The following is a 20,831-nucleotide window of genomic DNA, read 5'->3' as shown; positions in this document are numbered from 1 at the left end:
ACAATACACTATGCAGTAAAACTATTTTCATATCGTATACAGCATCAGGCCATGCTGCAAAAGACCACACTGAATCTTTGACTGCTTTAAAGAGAACAAATCTTAAGCCGTGGCCAACATAATTTCCTGTCCACCCTACTGAGAACTTGTTGAGCATCCATAAAAGGAAAATCTATGAGGATGGGCAGCAGTAGGACTCCAAATCACAACCTTCTTCACTGGATCAGAGAATTGCTAAAATAGTGATATTGCAGAATAGCTCCTTTGTTAAAATTTAACTACTTATAAAAACAGTTTTGTTTTTTTTAGATAGATGAGCCTTGTAATGCTAAAATACAACACCTATACATGCATATATACATTTCCAATTCTTTACAACCTATTTAATATTTAAAACTGTTACACAGAAAAATTTTGGACACTATCCACATTTCACAAACTCCCATGTTGAGTACTTGAATACATCCTGCACTTAGGCATGAATGTCTGTTTCCTCTCAGACTGCAATCATTATGCTCCTTTTCATAAGCCTCCATCTTTCCTCCCTTCATCTTATCCCTACCATGCATCCATACATAACTCGTGTCCTGCTGTCCACTCCTCTCTTCTTCGTCTCCCACCTTGCTCCAAGCCAAACCACCCTGGCCAACCCATCCAGCTTCCTTTCCCACCCACCAGTTCCCCCTAACCTCAGATGACACCAGCACTCCACTGTCCGCCAAACCTCTCTGCCACTTTGCCTCTCAGTGGGGGGGGTTGCATTTACCAGACTCTAGCAGACACACTCGGAAGGCTCCCATTAAGTGGTGACATCCAGCATAAGGAGCTGTCAATCACTTTCTTTATCTTGCACCAAGGACCAAGAAAACTCATCTCGAAAGCTCTTTGCTCATCTTGATTAAAGGTATGACCTCAGAAATATCACTCTCACTGTCGATGTTGTCACATACCCGTCTTAGTCAGATGTGCATGCATGCGGCAGGGTGAAAATGTGATAATGCTGGGACTGGCTCGTCATGGGAAGAGCTCTTCCTCCTAAAACAAAGTCATGGTCTTTGAGGACAGAAAAAAAAACCAACACTCATACAGAGAATCTATTCACGTCTTGGCACTGAAGGTTTGAAATAACCGATTGAATGTGAACTTTTTAGTTTTTGTCTGCAGATATGATGAGATTAAATCACAGATTTGCAATACTTGAGGTTGAAAACATTTCCTTTTTCTTATGAAAACGTGTGACAAAGTAACATGAGCAAAGATGAGTGTGTGATAAATAAACTATTTATCGTTCAGTTGTAAAGTTAATAATAGAATTCTTAACTTTAGCTTCAGTTTATAAGCCTTTAAAAACAGGATGTTGCTTTACTTTACATTGTTGCTCCCAGATTTAAGGACATTTCAGCCTCCATATTAGCTTCTAGTAAATTCTAAAGACAGATGGATGGAGGTGTTTGTGCCACCACCAGATGATCACATTTCCTTGCCCTCTTATTTTCCTTCATGTAAGGTCAAGTAAATAAATCATGTGACATGCAAGTACAGGAGGAGGGGTAAAAAGGAGGAGGAGGAGGGGGTTTCTGGGAGGGAGGTATCTGACAAGGACAGAAGCACAACGGCAACCTAGAAGAACATAACAAATGGCGCCTCGACTTGTCTGAGATTTGCATGATCCTCTTGTCACGAGAAGTTTCCATCATCACTGCCATGAGGCCAGAGTGTATGTGTGGAAGGAGGGTGTGTTTTAAAGAAAAAAGGGCAAACCATAGTCTTTGTTGTGTGTGTGTGTATCCCTGCCCATTGTTTCACGTATGTCTGCCTTTAGAGTTTGTACAAACCTACTTTTACGACTTGCATGTTTCAACCTTCAGCAAAACATTTTATTTTCTTATTTGTGCCCATTTATAGCTGTGTGTTTAAAGTGTCATCATTAATCTAAATATAACTTTTGAGAGTCTAGATTAAAATTTTAAAACTTGTTTGGAGTCAACTAAAAACAAGCCTTGTGTGTAGGAAAGATCCATGGCTCTAAGCGCCTGTCAGACACGACTGACAGGTGATATCTTTAACAAGATTAAATAGAATTCTTATTATGCAACACAGGACTGCATAATAAAATGACAGATGTAGTTGTACTCCCCCATCCACAAGTAATAAGGGGGGAATTCAAAAGCTTTTCAAAGTCTGCTGGTGTTTTGTTTTGTTTTTTTTATATATGTTAGTATTCTGTGGGATGGCTACTCAAACATCTCACCTCTGTATTGCAGCACTGTGACTCTTTATTTCATAAGGACTTATGATCATCTAGTCATTCAAACAAGACAGTGAGGAATAATTGGACAAGCTAAAAAAGCTCCAAATGAAAGTGATGTCCTACCCAACCTGTAAAAATGAAAGAAAAGAAAGGGCAAAAACTGGAATTTGGCTTTAGCCTTTTTAATACCATAAATTTTCAGTGTGGTTTCTAAAACTGAGTAGTACAAAGTCTGAAATGTTCATTTCTAGTGGAAAGAGCTGTCCACAACATGGCATCTCAGATTCCAGCGCTTCCACAGTCCTTCACTCCAGGGACGGACAGCGTCTTCTCCGACCAGTCTGGCTTCTACTCTCTGGACTCCAATGTACCTGGACTCTCCAAAAGGATTCTAAACAAACTCAACATGAAAGACTATGGAGAATACAGGTATAACATGTTTTATTTTATTTAGGAGCATCCACTTTTCATACTGCATTTATTACCAGTTATGTTGTTTGCTGATTTTTAACTTTCTCCTTATGTTACCTCAGTGCTTCTTGCTATGTAAATGGTTTGTGTTTGACTCCCACCAGGGCTGCTGTTGAAGGAAACTCTAAAGGAATTACATTTCGTAACTACAAGGAAATGTTTCAGAAGATGGAGGACACCTTTAAGTTCTGCACCAGCTGTAATAAACTCCCAGAGCATCTCACAGAGGGACAGACACTGAAACGCTGTGTGAAGTAAGTGCAAAACCCAGAAAAGGAGGACAACACTTACGGATAGCTGCAGAGATTCCCATTATGTCTACTTTTAAAAGCAGCCCATTGTGCATGATTTTTGCAATGAATTAGCAATGATTAACATTAATGAATGCTGACAACCAGAATATTTTAAACAACTGACACATCCAGTGTTCTTTGGTCAGCTCTTTCATCACACAGGCAAGATATTATTCAGATGTTGTCCAAGAACTGTCATGTTTGAAGCATTACCAGCTGCTGTGGTATCAGCGGCAGAATGATAAGCCATCAAAGTGTGTATAACCCTGCAGAGATGGACAATGGCCAGTGGCAAATATAGCAAAGTCTCCTGACTGTGATTCATCTCTCAGCAACTCTGCAGCTTATTAAGAGCAACTAAATGCAGTTCAGAATGTCAGACCATAGAGTAAATGTTTTGAGAGTAAGAAGTAGAATAGAGTTTGCAATATTTTAATGAATGTAATGTTTTATTTCTTCTTCTTTTTATATATATCCTGCTCCCTGTATCTCTTTTGCACTGTCTCCAATACCAATCATCTTGCATGTGCATTCGCTTGAAATTCCCAGCTACCACCTCGCCTCGAGGGCAACTTACTGGTAACAGCAGGCATTTCGATCAGCAGACGAAAAACAGAAATTCTAACGAGTAAAACCCCCAAGATCTTTGACAGTAGAATTACCACCCACAATTCCATATCTCTCCTGCTGCCAACTTTCTAACACCTTTCTAATTTTCATTTGGTTTCACATTACTTTCTTCATAAAAGTAGATGTACCTCCACAGTACTTAGGCTTCCAAAGGCACCTGTGTGTTCCCACCTCACTTTGTCCATGTGTAAGCCTCTTTTCCAGGATTAGTCAAGTGCACCATGATGAAGTCAGGAAGCTGAGACTGAGACATTATTTTATGCAAATGTGGGTGCCTTTGGCTCCAAATGCATAAAAAGTCAAATAAAATAGTCCCCCACAGTACCAAGTGCTGCTAGCTGTCAGGTCTCTAATCCAACACATTACCTCGTCACCTAAATTCTGGGAAAACACAGGCCCCCATGCAAAGGAGTTGCATAATTAGTGATAGATTTAAGCTTTTCAGCAGTCTCATGAATTGGAACAAATCTTAAGTTAATGAGTTTAGATGGCAATGGTGGAAAGACTGGTCCAAAATGAATGTAAGATGCTATTTATGCCTTTGCACAAATAGGACCTCCCATCTAGCGGTCTAATAATAAATCAGCCAATGATATGCTATATGTTACAGATATGCACTGCAAAAGGATTTTTATGGGCCTCAGCTCACAAAGTTACTGAGATGAGTTTTATTTAGCATAGAGAAAAGGCTGTTGCATACTGATTTGAAACAAACAAGCTTTGCATTTTGCCTCAGTATTTTTCAAAAGAAAATTTCCTTTTATTTATTAAACATCAAAACAAGATCGGTGGTCTGCCGTCATTTTAGCAACTGAATGGAGCTGTGCTTCACTTAGTGTTTGGTTGAAGTCTCTGCCCAACCTTCACATGATGCTAGCAAGGAAAACTAAACTAATGCAGGCTACTTAACTTCAGCTTGGGAATGTAAAGAGTAGCTGACAACTTGAGCAATGCATTATGTATAAGTTTTATTGTCTCTACATTTTTTTTTACGGTTGCACCCTCCATTGTTATTGTCTCACAGGTGCCTGAATGTGTATTACTGCACAAAGGACTGTCAGAAAAAGGATTGGCCTCAGCACAAAACAGTCTGCAAGAAACTGCGTCTGGTGGCCATTGACAGACTAGTGGAGTGGCTGATGTTCACTGGTAAGAAATAAAACTAAGAGTTAGATTTAAGAAAAAGAAAATCTCAGGAATGAAAATTTGAATGAGTTATTACAATGGACTGAGATGGACTGGCAACCTGTCTGGGGTGTACCCTACTGCTCGCCCAACGATTACTGGGATAGGCTCCAGTTCCCCTTAACTGGACTAAGTGGTAAATAAAATAAATGAAGGAATTATTTTAAGTGTTTGTCATAAAAATGGATGCTTCACAAACAAAAAAGCTGTCAAATAGTTCATTATTCTTACACCCTTAGACCCTGCAGCATTAAGTTTCCAAATGATGTTCTTTCACCTCCACAGGCGACCTCCCATTCCCCACTGAGAAGTGGTCCAAGTCAACTCCTGAGGTGAAGACCTGGGAAGACTGGCTTCCCATGCAGGGGGACCTCATGCCACGTTTGGATGCCATACTTGGTGGTGCCAACATGACAACACTTTGGAAAAATGTCAGCAGGCCACGGCCAGACGACGCTGACTTGAGACAGTCTCTATGGCGAATTCAGAGCGAGTTCCTTTCTCGAGTTCTCACAGTTGGGATGGCGATACAGCACTTTGGTCTGAACCCTTACACAAAACCGCTTACTATTCACCTGGCAGGGGTGTCCCACAATGAGACCATGGGAGCCAGATTGACTGACTATGATGAGCTGAACCACATGTTCCCTGGACACCAGGGCATAGAGGTAGTAATGGTGGGGCCAGAGGTGGTAGACGGCCCAATAATTAGACCTCCTCTCAGAGCATTTGGTCCCAGGCAGCGAGTCTTCATCAGTGCCTACAAAGGCCTCTATCACCAGTTCTGGGAGGATATGGTTGAGAAAGAAGATGCGGCCAAGCCAGACTTGGTGGTTGGATTTCATCCTGGTATGTTCCCGCATCCGTATACACACAAAGTTTTGATCGTAACCTAACAAAAACTGCTTACAAAGGCATGACCTCAAAATACTTTTCAACCAAGTTGGGAATACAATAAAAATCGCTGCTGGTACAAATAGAAACCGTTAAGTTTAAGTGGTCAGCTGTCTCAGGGTGGTAGCATCTTGTGTCCCTTTTTGTTCGCTGGACAATAAACTCTTTGAAAGAACAGAAAACATTCGAGATGTTTTACTCACTTGATCTGGCCTATTCATTAGTGCTAGGCTTTTATTGGGGATTCGGGTGATTAATGGGGGCAGCTGGAAAAGAGTTTGGCTAGCAATTGCTGGACTCAGCATAATGCCAGTAAGCTGCCCTTTAAAAGTCTTAGCCCCCCTTTCCACTCACCCGCATTGGGTGCAAAAATCATTGATTTGATGCGGTTGTTAGGATGCAAAATAATACTTCTTAAACAAAATACAAAGAGAACCTGATAACACTATGTTACTATTAAAGAAGTGACATTCTGCCTTTGTCCACTCGTATCTCTTTGGATGGAATAATACCCCTCCCAAACTGTTACAGAATCTGTTCTTTGACCCTTGAACCTGCAAATCAGCAGTAAATCCTCATTCCAAATGTACCAATCACCCCTGGCTCAGTTACTGCTGCAGACTCAAGTGGAGCTAAATATACAGGAATCAGTCATCCCGCTTGTAAACAGCCTAAGAGCCTGGCTGAGTTTCATGCCGCAAAGCTGGCGGAGAACTGTATTATGACCCTGGCGAAAGGGTAGGGGCAGGCAGCATGCAAAAAGAATGAAAAGAAAGGTGTTTGCATAAATGTGTTGAGAAAGAGAGGGGGAAAATAAGGAGTAAATAAGGTGATATTGATATTTGAGAATCCAAGACTGCCTTGACTGAGGAGATTGATGTTGTGTGTGTATTGTGTCATTCATACATAAATCCCAAAACAGGGACATCGGTGACACGGATTGCTTTTTGTTATTCATGAAGCAAACTAGATATTCATAGCTGCAAGGCACATCTTATTTAGGATCAGGCAACAAAAGAAGTCCATGACCATTAAAAGCAGCAGCATCGACCATATGGTCCAAATTTGTACGGGTGCCAAGCAATTATTGCAGCCATTAACAGTCAGGCTGTAGTCCCTCTTGTCACCTTATCTCCCGGAGATCTAAACTCCTAAACACTTAGCCCCTGTTAAATGTTTCATCCCGATGAGAGGTGTAACCTCTGGGATGTTAATACCACAGCGTGCATTATTCAAATCAAAATCCCCAGGCCTGTAATACCATCTGTGTGCTGATATCACAAGCCTGCGGGGTGTGCTCTGAAATCCACCAGCACACTCATGGATTCTACATGCGCTCATATACGTAGCTCTGTTTTTGGACAACATAGTAACATGAAACTTGGTTTATCAGTATAGGGAACTTTGTGCCGTCACTAATTTATTATTTATTTTCTTCTCCAAGAAGACATTAAAGCTGGATGGATTTTTTTCCATGGTGGCTTGAACCTTTGTAATCTCTTTGAAGGACAAGCTTCTCACAGAACTAAAAAAAAAAAAAAAAAAACCCTACAAAACAACACATACAACTGGTATAAACCATATTCAGGGAAAAGTGACATCTGTCAGTTAATATGCTACAGGATTAAACCCAACCCATCTTGAATGTAGCCTGATTTGATGCTGTGGCTTGTCTGTGTTGCTGAGCAAACTGCATCATGAATGTTCTGTTAAGATGACCTTTTTCCCTCATCTGAAGAGCTTACTTCATCTGCATGGTTTAAGTAAGGCTACCTTTGTCATGCTGACTGATATTTAGACAAAAAGTAAACGTAAACAAAAGTATGACATTGGAAATATCTGACTGTGTATTTGTCTTCTGTTGCAAACTGAAATGTTAAAAATAAGCCTTTTTGTACCAGCTTGTGACAGTTGGAGGAAATTATTGCAATGTTTTAGGTTAAAAAAAACAAACAAAAAAAAAACAAAAAAACAAAGTCATGTCACAGAGACAACTGGCCCACTATGGGAAACCCAGACATCCCTCACTATAGCCACATTCTCGAACCCCGCCTGGGGGACTCAGTGGCGTTCCCAAGGATATACAATCCCTCCAGCATGTTCTAGGTCTCCCCCAGAGTCCCATGTCAAGTTTGTGCAACCTGAAACTGACACTACCAGGCTCCTGCCTTTGCCTGCTGCCCATCTCACGCTACACTAACCTTAAATTTCTACACAGCATATGGGGTGAGCCCACATGGATAGATAATATCCTAAAACATCAAACTGAGAAGACAAAAGATCTGAGAATTTCATCATAAAGTTCAGAGAATAAAAAGAAATCTCAGAGAGACGATGAAGTTGCAAATAATTTTTGAAGGATTGATCTTTGACTCCATGGGGGTTGGGAGGAGCACTTTCAAACCAATTCTGTGGAAATCACTGGAAAGCACTGTTGGAGGTCAGGATCTCTTCCAGAAATCATTGTCAGTGAAAACAGGTTATTGTGCAAACCACAAATGCAGATCAAAGGCCATCCATCTGCCATCCAGCTTATTTGTTATTCTAAATCTGTATATTCTGTATCCCTGGTGGCATTGGGGCACATTACTGCCTGTGTAATTGGTCATTTGCACACTTGGAAAAGGTGCTGTGCTATTTCTGTATGTGCTACCAATTTTTAAAAATAACACATATACTGACATTTGTGCATCTCAGCAAATTCCTCTAGGCTCTCCCTGATCATCACTCCAAAAGTATTCAAACAGACTTTGTGATGGAGAAGGTTCTCATTTCATTATGGTGATGCAGATTTCAAGCAGAGACACATAGCTTTAAGGGTTCGAATACACGGAAATCACCAGTTTTCTTTTTGTTCTCTCAAATTTTTTATTTTCTTTGTTTAATAAAACCAATCTTTATTTTTTCATTTCTTTCTTTCTCTTTTTAAATCCAGGGTTTCACGCCAACCAGGGTCTGATAGAAGGCTGGTTGCCTACCCTGCTGCTGCTCAGGGACTACAACATCCCTTCTTTTTTCACCATGTACAGGTAAATATCGTTTCTGCAGCTCTAATCACTTGTTTCACATTCCACAGCAGATATGTTTGTCTCTCTGAGCAATCTTTACTATTTAAAGGTCTTACTAGCTTATCTTGTGTCTTAACTGCTGACTTCACCTGAGCAAAAAGTTGAAAATGCTGAGCACAGGAAATCTGCTCTTGTTTATCCACATGTACTGTAGGATTATTTATTTTGCCTACTCTTCACCTCACACATAACATTACCATAGTTCCCAGTGCAGTTGTCCAATATGTCACTCTGTGTTCTGTTACACATATTTTCCTTGATGTCAAACACCAGTTTCCTTTTTGTCCAACGGAAATGTGAAAAAGAAAAAGAATCTTTTTTTCCTGATGACTTATTGCTGTTCCTCAGTAAATTGTGTTTTCTTAACCACCTCCTTCCTCCCACAGTGAGATGGAGCTCAAGTGTTCACTGCAGATCCTACTGGAGCTGGAGATGCACATTAGAAAAAGCGGACCCAATCCGTTTGCCTCACAGAAACCAGAGCAAGTCCAGGCCAATCCTAACAAACCCCCAGTCTACTGCAACTCTCGTTATATCTGTTTCCAGGGTCTTCTGCCTCAAGAAGAATTAGAGGGACCAGGTGCAGACAGTTAATGGCTCATCATAAAGCCCATCAAGGAAATTGGGGCTTGTTAAAATACAGCTTTCTAATCAGGCTCTGAGAGATGTGGGCATTTTTCTGCTGCCACGAAAATATGGACAATGAAGTTGATTCAGATTAAAAAGCAGTTCCACTCCCACATTTTTTTTTTTTAAACTAAACGCAATCTTTTGAAATGTTATTAACTTAATTAATAAGGCAGATTAAAGAAAAATCCCTCAAAGCTAATATTTTTTAATGATGTCACCAAAGGGGCACAAAGGTTTCTCCTCTGTTAGTGCCCCGGGGTGACACAGTTGTTGGATATGAAAGATCATTGTTATGCAGATATAATGAGACCAAAATTGGTTCTGTCATCATTTAATGGAGTCCCGTGATTTGTTCTGAGGATAGACCAATTCCCAAATTTCACAACAGCTGCCATAAACTGGATCATATGCATCACAAATTAAACCAATTATGGAGTTCCACAGAGCTGGAGTTATTGTTCAAAGTGTGTCTGTTTCATTGTTGAAGTCAATTTCTGGACTCAAATGGGAGTCTAGTGAGATTCTCATGTTTGTGACTTTACTCTCCGTGTCATGGCTTCTTTAAAAGTCAATAATAAGACACTGTAAAAATGTTCAGGTATTAAACATATAATAAATGAGCAATAAAACTCTGAATGACTGGGTTGACTTTTTAAATCATATTTGATTATTTTGTCTGTTTGTGTTTTGACAATGATCTGGGCAGAACTGGAAGTATGGCTTTCTAGGAACCCAGATTCAGGCCACTGCAAACAAACAGCTTGAGCCACTGTGTTCAAAATGACCATGACATAAGTTTGTGTTCACCAGATATAATCTCAATTAAAGGGGGATTTCTGCATCTTTATTATTCTGTATTATTACCCATTTTCTGAAAATGACCCACTTAATTATTCGTGTGCTATGATTATTTAAATTTTCATTGTTGTGTCACAACTGCCCCTTTGGGGAATAAAAAAAAAAACTTTAAATATCAATTAGGAAGCGTAAAATGTTTACTGTGTAATTACAGTGCTAACTCCATGCACATTACAGGCACTTGAAAAATGATCCTGGAATTATATTCATGATGCGATTCCCGATCTCCAGATGTTATTTTTACTTATTCGATTCGATGGAGAGGGTGAAAATAGGTGATACTGCTCGACCTTGACACTAAACCTGGGTCCATGAAAACAAACCCCCTGAAAAAAGCTTTCAGAATATTGTCAATTTTTCATTGGGGCGTTCATGGAAACAGCTTCTTTAGCGCAACACTGACCTCTTGTGGACAAACTGGGTAAAAACACAAAGGAAAGTGCAGCAAGACTCATTATGTTAGCTGGTGTGACAGCAAAGAAATTAACCTCCAACTTCTTTAGTCGTTATTTGTTACCATATATAAATCTAGATAGAGAACTATAAAGATAAAAACAGAGTGGTGGATCAGGGTTGAGCTGCTCTGCTGTAATTGGTGGGGAAATGTATTAGTGGATGTTGTTTACTTGTCTTTCTGAACTTCACACCAGGGTGTATCTCCTGTGAAGTCAGGAACAGTCTGGATGTGTCAGACTGTTCTGGAAGGCAAAGCAGAGATTCTATATCTGGCACAGCAACCCCCCACACACATGCACACACCACCTCCAGCAGACCGCTCATGTATCAAACCAGCAGAAGAAGCAACTGAACTGAACTGTGCCTGTGTCACACTCATCAGCACAACTTGAAATAACTACGTCTGAGAGGTAGGTAGAGCATATTCCTCCTATTTCACCTGGAGTTAATCAAATTTTAAGGTACATGTAAATGTTTTCCTTTATAGTCCCTGAGCAGTGAAAGGTGTGTGAGAGGAACAGAAACACCTCGTGCTCGTCATGTCATTTCAGTGGCATTTTCAGTTGCTTGCATGCCACCAATACCTGACTTTTTGCTTTTGCACATTAGTTTATCTCTCCTACGTTAATTCTCTCCCCGAGTTGTCAACAAAATGCATCCAGGCCATTTCATAATATTAAAACTGTAAATCAGTTCCCTCCCTTTTGTAATACACCGTAACCTCAGTCCAAAATAACATTGTCTGAACAGTAAATGGTGTTTATGTTTTGGATGTAACATTTGCAACTCTTTATTAATCTTTTATGTGTGTGTGTGTGTGTGTGTGTGTGTGTGTGTGTGTGTGTGTGTGTTTGTTTTTTTTTTTATTATTCCTCCAGGACTGGTCAGGAGACCAAGGGTAAACCCATGGCCTTCCGGTCCCAGAAGGAAATGTTTGAGAAGATGGAGGAATCTTATAAAATCTGTGCTCACTGTGAGAAGCGACCAGATCAACTTTCAAATCCACAGAATTTGAAGCGCTGCTCCAGGTGAAGAATAAACCCCGAAATAATCCAAATGATCATGCCTTTGCTGCAAAAGCAGCCACTCTTGTGAAACAAAGGGAGGAAAGTAGAAATATTTTATCTGGTCTTTGTGCAGATGTCTAAATGTTTACTACTGCTGTAAAGACTGTCAGAAGGAGGACTGGCCCAAACACAAGAAGTTCTGCCCACAGCTGCGACTAGCTGCCATTGACAGAGTCGTGGAATGGCTTGTATTTAAAGGTAAATACACTCCAGGAATAAAGTCCTTTTTTTCATCACCACTGGTGTAATGTACAAATGAGCAAGTTTTTGCCAGATGTCCATTGGATTGGACGTGACAAATAAATATATATTTTACTCACCCTACCTTCCAAGTACCCATAACTGCTGTATACCACTCAGAGGGGAGGATTCTTTATAGTTGAATGATGCATACTATTCCAGGCTACAATCATCGCTGTAGGTTCAGTAATGACCTATTTCTGACAGTTGCCAGTGCAGTTTATCTTTGAAGCCATTCTTATTTCCAGTAACAGATCATATTGCAACAAAACACTCCTGTTACTTCAGCAAGAAACCAGTAAAAGTAGTCCAATAAAATAGTTGGTCTACAACAAGTTTTATATCCATAAAAACCAGCCTTAGGTGAAAACTGAAGGAAAGTTTATTAAGGTTAATCATATTCTTTCAATATTCACCTTTAGGAGACCTTCCATTCCCCACAGAAAATTGGTCAAAGCCCCAGTCAGACATCAAGGGTTGGGATGACTGGCTTGCTATGCAAGCAGACCTCACGTCACGACTTGAACCCATTTTAAATGGTGCAAACATGAAAGACTTGTGGACCAATGCAGGGAGGCCCCGACCTGCTGACGATGATCTAAAGCAGTCGATGTGGAGGGTCTGCAGTGAGTTCTTCTCCAGGCCGATGACTATAGCCTGGGGGATGAGGTTGTTTGGTCTTGATCCTTACTCCAAACCTCTCACCATTCACCTTGTGGGAGCAGGCCATAGTGAGACACTGGCAGCCAGACTGACTGATTATGATGAGCTAAACAAAATGTTCCCCGGACACCAGGGCATTGAGATAGTGATGGTGGGACCGGAAGTTTTGGACGACGGCCCCATTGCGAGGCCTCCTCTTCGAGCATTTGGCCCCAAGCAGAAGGTCTATATCAGTGTCTACAAGGGCCTGTATCATCAGTTCTGGGAGGAGCTGGTGGAGAAAGAAGAGGCAGCCAAACCTGACCTGGTGGTTGGATTTCATCCAGGTGATCACATTGCGTCCTACGTCCCTTTGGATGTTTATTTTACTGAACTTAATCGAGCTGTTTTTGATTTTGGTTTTCCTCAACATCTTTTTGCAGGTTTTGATGCCAGTCAGGGCCTGGATGAGGGTTGGCTTCCAACACTTTTGCTGCTCAGAGATTATGACATCCCTTCTCTCTTCACTGCTCTAAGGTAAATGTTAGATAAGTAAAGAAGTTCTCTGGAAATTTGTCTTCAGTTGGTTATTTTTCTCCTTTGAGTACCAACAGAAGAATATTGGAGGGGTTTTTACACATTAATTCAGGTACTGCTCGCACATTTAACTGTTATAGTGATGCCTCATAATGGCTAATCAGCCAAGTGGTGATATTGAGGGGAGAAATAACTAACGCTAAAGTCTTGCTAATTGCTAATTACTTGTGTCAGAGTCAGGTAAAAGTTCAGGTTTATTGTTATTATATGTACTGTGTTGGCTTGCTTTGGTCAGATAAGGGACTAATGATGAAATTAGCCTTGGCTATAATCCTGCATATTTGTGTGTTTTTCCAGTGTTATATGAAGGAAATGACTGGACTGTATTAATTTGACAAATTCTCTTGTGACACTAATATTTTTTTCAGATCAAGGGTTGACATGAAAACATGGAATTTTGTGAATTATACAGGACTTTTATCAGTTAAATCCTACAAGATAAAATCCACAATTTCAGTCCATTGGTTTAGCCGTCCAAAGTGACAGGACCCTTTTCTGTGTTGTAAACCGTTTAATTTTTCCTCGTGATTGTTGGACTGTTTGCCATAGTTTGCTACTTTAATAGCTACTTTATTTAAGGAAGTAGAATGAATGCAACTTGTACCACTGCAGAAAGAGAACAAATAAATAGAAAGTCTGTGCATTTTATTGCCTGTAGATTACTCCTTTCTGTAGAGGTATAATTTCAAATGATTCAGGAAAAGGACCCAAAAGCATTTGGGATAATTAGTTTAAAAAAGAAAAGATATAACCTCTTCTATTGTATCATACATCTTTGTTCATACAGTACTGATAAATATTTTATCACATTTGCTCTTGCAATGGTAAAGTGTGGTTTTATAGGCTTTATTCTCCCTCTTTTCATCATGTTATATATAATCAATACCCCTAATTTGTAATTTTTTTTGGAATTCTAAAAAGCCTCTCTAAAATATAAAAATAACAGTGAACACAAACTGTCACAGTGACATTCATGCTTGTTATTTCCAGTGTTGTGTGTGTCTTTCACTCTGTAAAAGCTGTTTATTACTGTCCTCTACCTTCAGCGAGACGGAGATGACGTACTCCCTGCAAATCTTGCTGGAACTGGAGATGGACATGAAAGGAAGCGGAGCCAACCCCTTTTCGTCGCTCAAGCCAGAGATGGTGGGCTCATCTCTCAACAAGCCTCCTGTGTTTTGCAACTCGCACTACTTCTGTTTTCAGGGCCTGCTGGAAACTGTGGAGTTTGAGGAACCGGAGGGGCCGTGATATAGCTATAAGTGCCCAGATGTGCATTGCTGTTTCTCAAGAACCAGTCCTGTTTGGATTGTGTAGTTTTGTTTTTACATGAACAGTATGTTATGGAGAACCTTTTGAATTACTTTTATATTTTTGTAACTTGTAAAGTTTATAGTTTTTACTTTGTGGCTGCAAGTGTAGGCACATGACATTTGCTTTTACTATCTCAGCTTTACGCCATGCAGTCAAAGGCTTATTAGATTTGAATATACTGGTCATTGAGCTAATTTGTTAACAGACCCAATAAAACTTTGTTGTTATAGTGAAATGTTATTTGACACTTGAAGCTACAAAAAAAAACCCCAAAAACGTGGAAGTGACTACAATGTTCAGTCGAGTTCTATTCTCTTTTATTGGTAACCAATAAGGGCCATAGATGCAATCAAGTTCTTTCAAATCATGTGATCCTTTTCTGGCTTCAAATATCTACTAATGCAAAGCTTCTAAAAGTTTTTTCAAATAACCTTTTATGAAACAACAGCATGATTTATTGTATTACGTTTAACACAAAGCCAATATTCTTGGTATACAATATTTGCCTAAATAACAGCTCTTCTAATGTCAGGTTTCTAGAGGGATTTAACAGATAAAACCAGATCTACCACATACAGAATGAGATTGATGATGCCTCCAGCTGTGACAGTGTGCATGTCTGCATAAGAACACTTGCTACAGATATAGGGATTGTACTCATAGCGCTTATAGCCAAATACAGCCCATAGAATGACAGCAAGTAGGTACAATACCACCGCCCCAATGTTAAACACAAACTCCATTAAACTCAGCTTGAAAGGGATCAGAAGTTGCAGCAACTTGAGCAGATTGATAACTGTGATGACCACAGTGACCAGGAGGCAAACAACAAAGATAATGATGCTACATGACATCCAGAATGGTTTATAGGACCATTCTCCAATCTTCAAGTGGTCAGCGGCGGCAGGCTACAAAAGCCTCTGCTCTGCGGAGAGTTCCTCTCTGGCTGGTCAAGTATCCATCTGGATGCAACTTTTTTTGTCTCACGGCATCAATTTGGAAGACCACGGCATCAACCAGCGAGAAGATGAAACACAGGGTGCTGATGATACAGGTGAGACAGACGAAGACAACTCCAAAGATGACGGCAGCAGAGATGATCAGCGTGGTCAGTCCACAGATCAGGTCAGCCCAGTTTGGTAGAAAGGCAGCCAGGAGGACCTCCCACTTTTTGGCTTCGACCACGGTCAGGACCACCGACACAATGAGGCAGAAAGTCCAGACAAAGATAGACCAAATTCCCCATGGACTCACCATGGTGCCTCTGAAGATGATGATGATGATACACAGAGCACTGAAGATTATTTCCAAGAGGCGCAAAATGCCTAGAAAGCCTTTGAATGGGCCTCACATGATGCTCAATGAGTAAATCAAACACTGAAGTTAAATGAGGGCAGCTGCATTTATAGCTTTACTCTAACTGAAAGGCACACCCTGGTGTAGAAGCAGTAACTGAACTGTGCTCTGTTGCTCTTTGATTGTGTTTTACACCGTTGATCTTTTTCAAAGTTCTCAATTCAAGGAGACCACATGAATGGATTATGAGGCAATAGACTCCTGGGTGCAGATGGGAAAAGGATCCTCCCACCATCATGCATACAGAAAAAAGAGACCCATTGAAAATCATACCAGAAAGTCATGGATGTGTTGTGTTTCTTTATGTTATTTTCCCTTTCTGCATCCTTTTAAATTTTGTTTCCATTCTGTTAAATAACATATGTGCCTGCACACCTAATCCACACACTCGCACACGTATAATATTTAAAAAAAAAAATTTTTCAGGTTCTTTGAATAATTTTGCTGCTGTTGTTTGAAGTAAATTTGTGTATGTTCATCGTACTTTAAGATTATTTATTGTAAACAGTTTAGCCCTCAGGCCTGAGCGTACTTCAACCAGAGATGTCCTTTTTCGTTTTTTGATGGCTTTGTAAAATTTTGATTTATTAATTGGATCTACTTCATCAATTTTATTGGTTCAAGTTGGCCCATAATAAATCTAGATAGTGAGATTTATGTAAAATAAGTTTTTCATTCATATTTCAAGTGAAAGCTGGCTGCTTTTTGCACTTTTGCTTATTACAAATAAAAGGTGGTGTTAGGATTTTCAACAACTACTTTTAAAGTCATAAAAAGTGAAGAAGTTTCATGCTTTTTTGTTTCAGTTTTTATTTGTTGTATTTTTTTTAGATATACCCAATCCGACCAGTAATGTTTTCCCCATTGACCTTGAATAACAATATCTGACATGATGCAAAAACTTGAGACAACAAAGACAAACATGAGTACACACACATACACACTATTTGTCTCTTTGTAGGTTTTAATATTTTTCTTTTTCTTTTGTTTTCATTCAAGAACATCTTTATCAAGCAATTTCTTGTAGTTTTTATGGACCCATGTCCATGTTCCAGGAACAAAGGTGTTATTTTTAGCAGACACATTGCAAGTCACACCAGTTGATACTCACTGACTCTGACAGTGCCATACGGAGCTCATTATTCAAATTTACAATGTTCACACCAGTACATAAAAGGCTAATAAAAAAGTAGCTGGTAAAAATAACACATACTGTATTTTTTGATTGAATTATACACTTCACTATGGAAAAAAATAATACAAACTAACATTAAAATAATCTTAATAAAAAACAAATTTGAAAATGTTTCCAATCTTTAGTCCTCTTTCTAGTCAGCATGACTTAAAGATACAACCTGGAACATTCCTGCTTTTGAAACCAGTACATTTATGTGCGTTTAAAGCCGTAGATACCAAGCAGTGTAAAAACAAGGTCAACTGTAAAAAGTATCAGATTCACATATGTCAGAAATGCAACCATAAACTGAATGGCCCATATGCAAAAGCTGGGGGGACAGTCACTGGGACGAGGGTTGTTTCTGAACATGAAAATGGACCACATAATAGCAGTATAGATATACAGTACAACAGAGATCACCAGGAAAATAAAAACAAATCTGTCCAGATTAAAAGGTAAACAAGACTTCAGCTTTTTAAGGATGTTGGTGGCTATGATTAGAGGGAGGATAGGAAAAGGAATGATGTATGCTATAACACACACGATGAGAGCTGGCTTGTCTCTGTAACCAGTCAGTGACACAAAAATCATGCAGCTCACAAAGGCTTCCATCACCTTCCAGAATCCAGGCAGAGCAGCCAGGTAGCTCCCCTTCTTTTTGTCCATAAATTTGTCTTTCACCACTTCAAGGATGTAGAGAAGGCCACAGAAGAAGGCAAATATGCTCACTATCCAGGCATACAGGCATTTCAGGCAGGCGTAGAAATTGGCATATGTTATGGCAACAGAGACGGTCATGAGCGAAGAAGACATAGCCATCCCTGTGGTGAAGTCATGCCAATCCATGCAAAACATGTTGAGTATAATGTCAAGTTTAAACATTTCGATAATAGAGATGATGAGGGTCATGATGGGGCAGAAGGCCCACGTGAACATGGCATAGATCCAGTAAGTATGGCTGCTCCCTCCTCTAAAGGCACCCAAGACAAAGGTGACCACACACAGAAGGATCTGAGCCATGTGGAGGCCCCCTCGTCCAGTCATCAGAGTGGATGGAGTAAACACTGCCTTGGAAAATGTGTCCTTAATATCGTTGATAACTCCCATCTCCGTAAAAAGGCTGACAAACAGTTGAAGTGATCTTTTACTTCCACATATGCTGGGAAAGGCTGGTTCTGTGAAGTTGTTGGTGCTCTCTGTCGCTGTACCTCCCTCCAGCTCCTTTCCACATATTCCTGCACTATCTTATGCTTTACATACTAGCACTGATAAAACTGTGTAGTGATAAAAGTTCAGTGTTATATGGAAATTATCATTGTCTCAGCTTTATAGAATGTAACTTTTACAGAAAACACTGAACATATTGTTGAACAAAAGTAACTTGTGTGTAAACTTTTTGTTGCATAACCAGTGGTGAAGATTAAATTATCTGCTTGTTATAACTCAATTACTAACCCCCCCCCCCCCCCCCCCCCCCCTCACACACACACACACACACACACACACACTCACACACACACACACACACACACACACACACACACACACTTGTTTTTATTAAAAAAAAATATTTTAATGTTTTTTTGGGGGGGGAGGTGTTTTTTGTTTTTACACAAGTCATTTTCATTTCACGTATTTACTTTTAGTAGGCCCCCGAAAACGCAATATTATTATTATTATTATTATTATTATTATTATTATTATTATTATTATTATTAATAATAATAATAATAATAATAATAATAATAATAATAATTTTTAAAAAAAAATTAAACTCAGGCCCTTTGTTTTCGGGGAAGAATAAATCGAAAGCACAACCGGAAGTTGTTGTCAGCAGCGAAAGCTCTGTTTAGCAAAGACTATTGGACGCTTGGAAATTATGCATTTGCTTTTCTCCTTTAAATACCATAAACATTAATACACAACTCTGGAGGAGGCCGTCGCATTATTAGAGCTATATTTAGTTGTGATGTTAATCTCATTTTCCTGGGCTGTTTATTTTATATTCGTGTCGAAGCCATTGCTTGGGAAGACTTAGCTAGCCCAAAGTTAGCGATGCTTCGATGACAACAAATGCACAAATAGTTTGGATGCTGAGCTGCTAGTTGCACCATTAAAGGAGTGGGATGGATTTTTCTAAATTTCTGGACGATGACTTTGACGTGAAAGACTGGGTGAACGGCGCTTTCAAGGTAGTGCAGAAGGAGGCGCCGGGGAAGGCTGACGCTCACGCAGCGACGCTGGTCATGAAACTCCAGCTGTTCATTCAGGAAGTCAACAATGCCATCGAGGGTCAGTATTTTATACTATAGACTGTAATATGTGTATGTGCTGCCCGTGTTTTTTTGTCTTTTCGTGATTCAGATGTACGCCCTGGTGTGTAAGTCTCAGTTTATCACATCTGTTCACACATAAATAATGAACCCTTAGTAGACTGCCAACCCAGCATTTTTAGCTGTTGACCTTCATCCAATTAGATTACTCGTTATTATCTTGTGGATGACAGTTGTCACTGTTGTCCACAACTATCTTTGATCACTAGACCCCAACTTTTTAACACACGTGCATAGAAATAGCTAAAACAAACTAGTCTGTGAACACTGAATGCAATAATTCAAGATCATACTAATAGATGCATGTACACATTGACCTGTATACATGCAAACATACACACACATACACGCCTGCAAAAAAAAAAAAGTGCTAGGAATGAAATATTACCATGAAATATTGGGGTAAAAAGGAAAACGAAAAGAAAAAAAAAGTGGGCTACTAACATATTCAATACTGTTTTAACTGTCTGTTTTTATTCTTTAATGTAATGTAATTATTGTTTTTTTTTATGAATTACATACAGTTTAGAAAGCTGGGCATTTGTGTTGTAGTTTTGTATTTATTGCTTTGTTTTACATTAGACAATAATACAAATATTTTTATTGGATTTCTTTCAAAAGCCTTTATTTTTTAGTAATTAGAAAACCACACACTTTATATTAGTGAAAGAAAATGTGTGAAAAGTCTGATACACACAAAGTCTGATAAATTAAAACAGTCTAACATTTGACAGTTACTAAGATGGATAAAAGTATTGGATATTAACAATTTATCACCCTTTAATGGATTTATCTTTGATTTATTGCGTCTTTAGTACTGTTTCTTGTTAATGTTAGCCTACTAAACCTTTTCTTTCTTTCCTGTCTATCAAAATTTAACAATACATCAGTCTTGTCAGTTTCAGTTCAAAGTCAGTTTAACACAGTATATAAGGTAGAAATTGTTGACTGCAATTTGTCAATGCTGTTCTGTTTCTTGCCTTTTTGTCAATGGGTCAACAATCTGAATATCAGCTAATCAATGTTAGCCCCACACATCCTTTGTGCAGCCCATTGGCCTTAAATAAAAAAAGATTAAAAGCAAGGGAGGTTCTGATGACCTCATTCATTTTGTTAACAAGGCTCTTAAATGTATCCTAAAGCAGGGCAGCAGTAAGACTGTTAGGAAATTTCCCTTTGGTTTTATCTTTCAGTGACTGGACAGCATTTGACTGTGTATCTTTTTGCAGAAAGCAGCAATCAAGCCCTCCAAAACATGCCTCGAGTGCTGCGAGATGTGGAGGCTTTGAAACAGGAGGCTTCTTTCCTAAAAGAGCAGATGGTCCTGGTAAAAGAGGACATAAAGAAGTTTGAGCAAGACACTGTGCAG

The 20,831-nt window shown here is 39.4% G+C and overlaps 3 protein-coding genes and 1 pseudogene across 4 annotated transcripts in view; 2 read left to right on the top strand and 2 right to left on the bottom strand.

Annotated features, from left to right (window-relative positions):
- The first annotated feature begins 697 nt into the window (after window positions 1–697).
- Window positions 698–14,809, top strand: mss51 (MSS51 mitochondrial translational activator). Its single transcript, XM_079260574.1, has 13 exons — window positions 698–904; window positions 2,503–2,680; window positions 2,827–2,976; window positions 4,670–4,794; window positions 5,116–5,679; window positions 8,660–8,753; window positions 9,179–9,383; window positions 11,224–11,240; window positions 11,615–11,764; window positions 11,877–12,001; window positions 12,466–13,032; window positions 13,129–13,222; window positions 14,329–14,809. Exons 2-13 carry the CDS (start codon window positions 2,523–2,525, stop codon window positions 14,531–14,533), a joined length of 2,454 nt encoding a protein of 817 aa, XP_079116700.1. The 5' UTR covers window positions 698–904; window positions 2,503–2,522; the 3' UTR covers window positions 14,534–14,809.
- A 183-nt stretch (window positions 14,810–14,992) lies between these two features.
- LOC306771408 (myeloid-associated differentiation marker-like protein 2) lies at window positions 14,993–16,843 on the bottom strand (annotated as a pseudogene). Its single transcript has 2 exons — window positions 16,822–16,843; window positions 14,993–15,942 (listed from the first exon to the last, which is right to left on the bottom strand). The product of its transcript is annotated as a myeloid-associated differentiation marker-like protein 2 (transcript).
- A 496-nt stretch (window positions 16,844–17,339) lies between these two features.
- Window positions 17,340–18,236, bottom strand: LOC306771359 (myeloid-associated differentiation marker-like protein 2; the record flags this gene model as incomplete). The annotated part of the gene is made up of 1 exon (XM_079260525.1): window positions 17,340–18,236. The coding sequence occupies one exon, from the start codon at window positions 18,234–18,236 to the stop codon at window positions 17,340–17,342; it is 897 nt and encodes a 298-aa protein (XP_079116651.1).
- Window positions 18,237–18,998: 762 nt separating this feature from the next.
- The window catches only part of cog7 (component of oligomeric golgi complex 7), a 7,582-nt gene continuing 5,749 nt past the window's right edge, over window positions 18,999–20,831 (top strand). Inside the window, exons 1-2 of the mRNA XM_079260573.1 lie at window positions 18,999–19,421; window positions 20,692–20,831. The exon at window positions 20,692–20,831 is cut by the window's right edge and continues 9 nt beyond it. Of these exons, the coding sequence (XP_079116699.1) occupies window positions 19,256–19,421; window positions 20,692–20,831 (306 nt within the window). The 5' untranslated portion in view covers window positions 18,999–19,255. The remainder of the gene's footprint in view (window positions 19,422–20,691) is intronic.

The sequence above is a fragment of the Telmatherina bonti genome (genome assembly GCF_933228915.1).
Source record: "Telmatherina bonti genome assembly, chromosome: 21".
In the NCBI taxonomy this organism is placed as follows: Eukaryota; Metazoa; Chordata; class Actinopteri; order Atheriniformes; family Telmatherinidae; genus Telmatherina; species Telmatherina bonti.
Note: the sequence above shows the minus strand (reverse complement) of the source record. Positions and strands in the feature narration are given on the sequence as shown.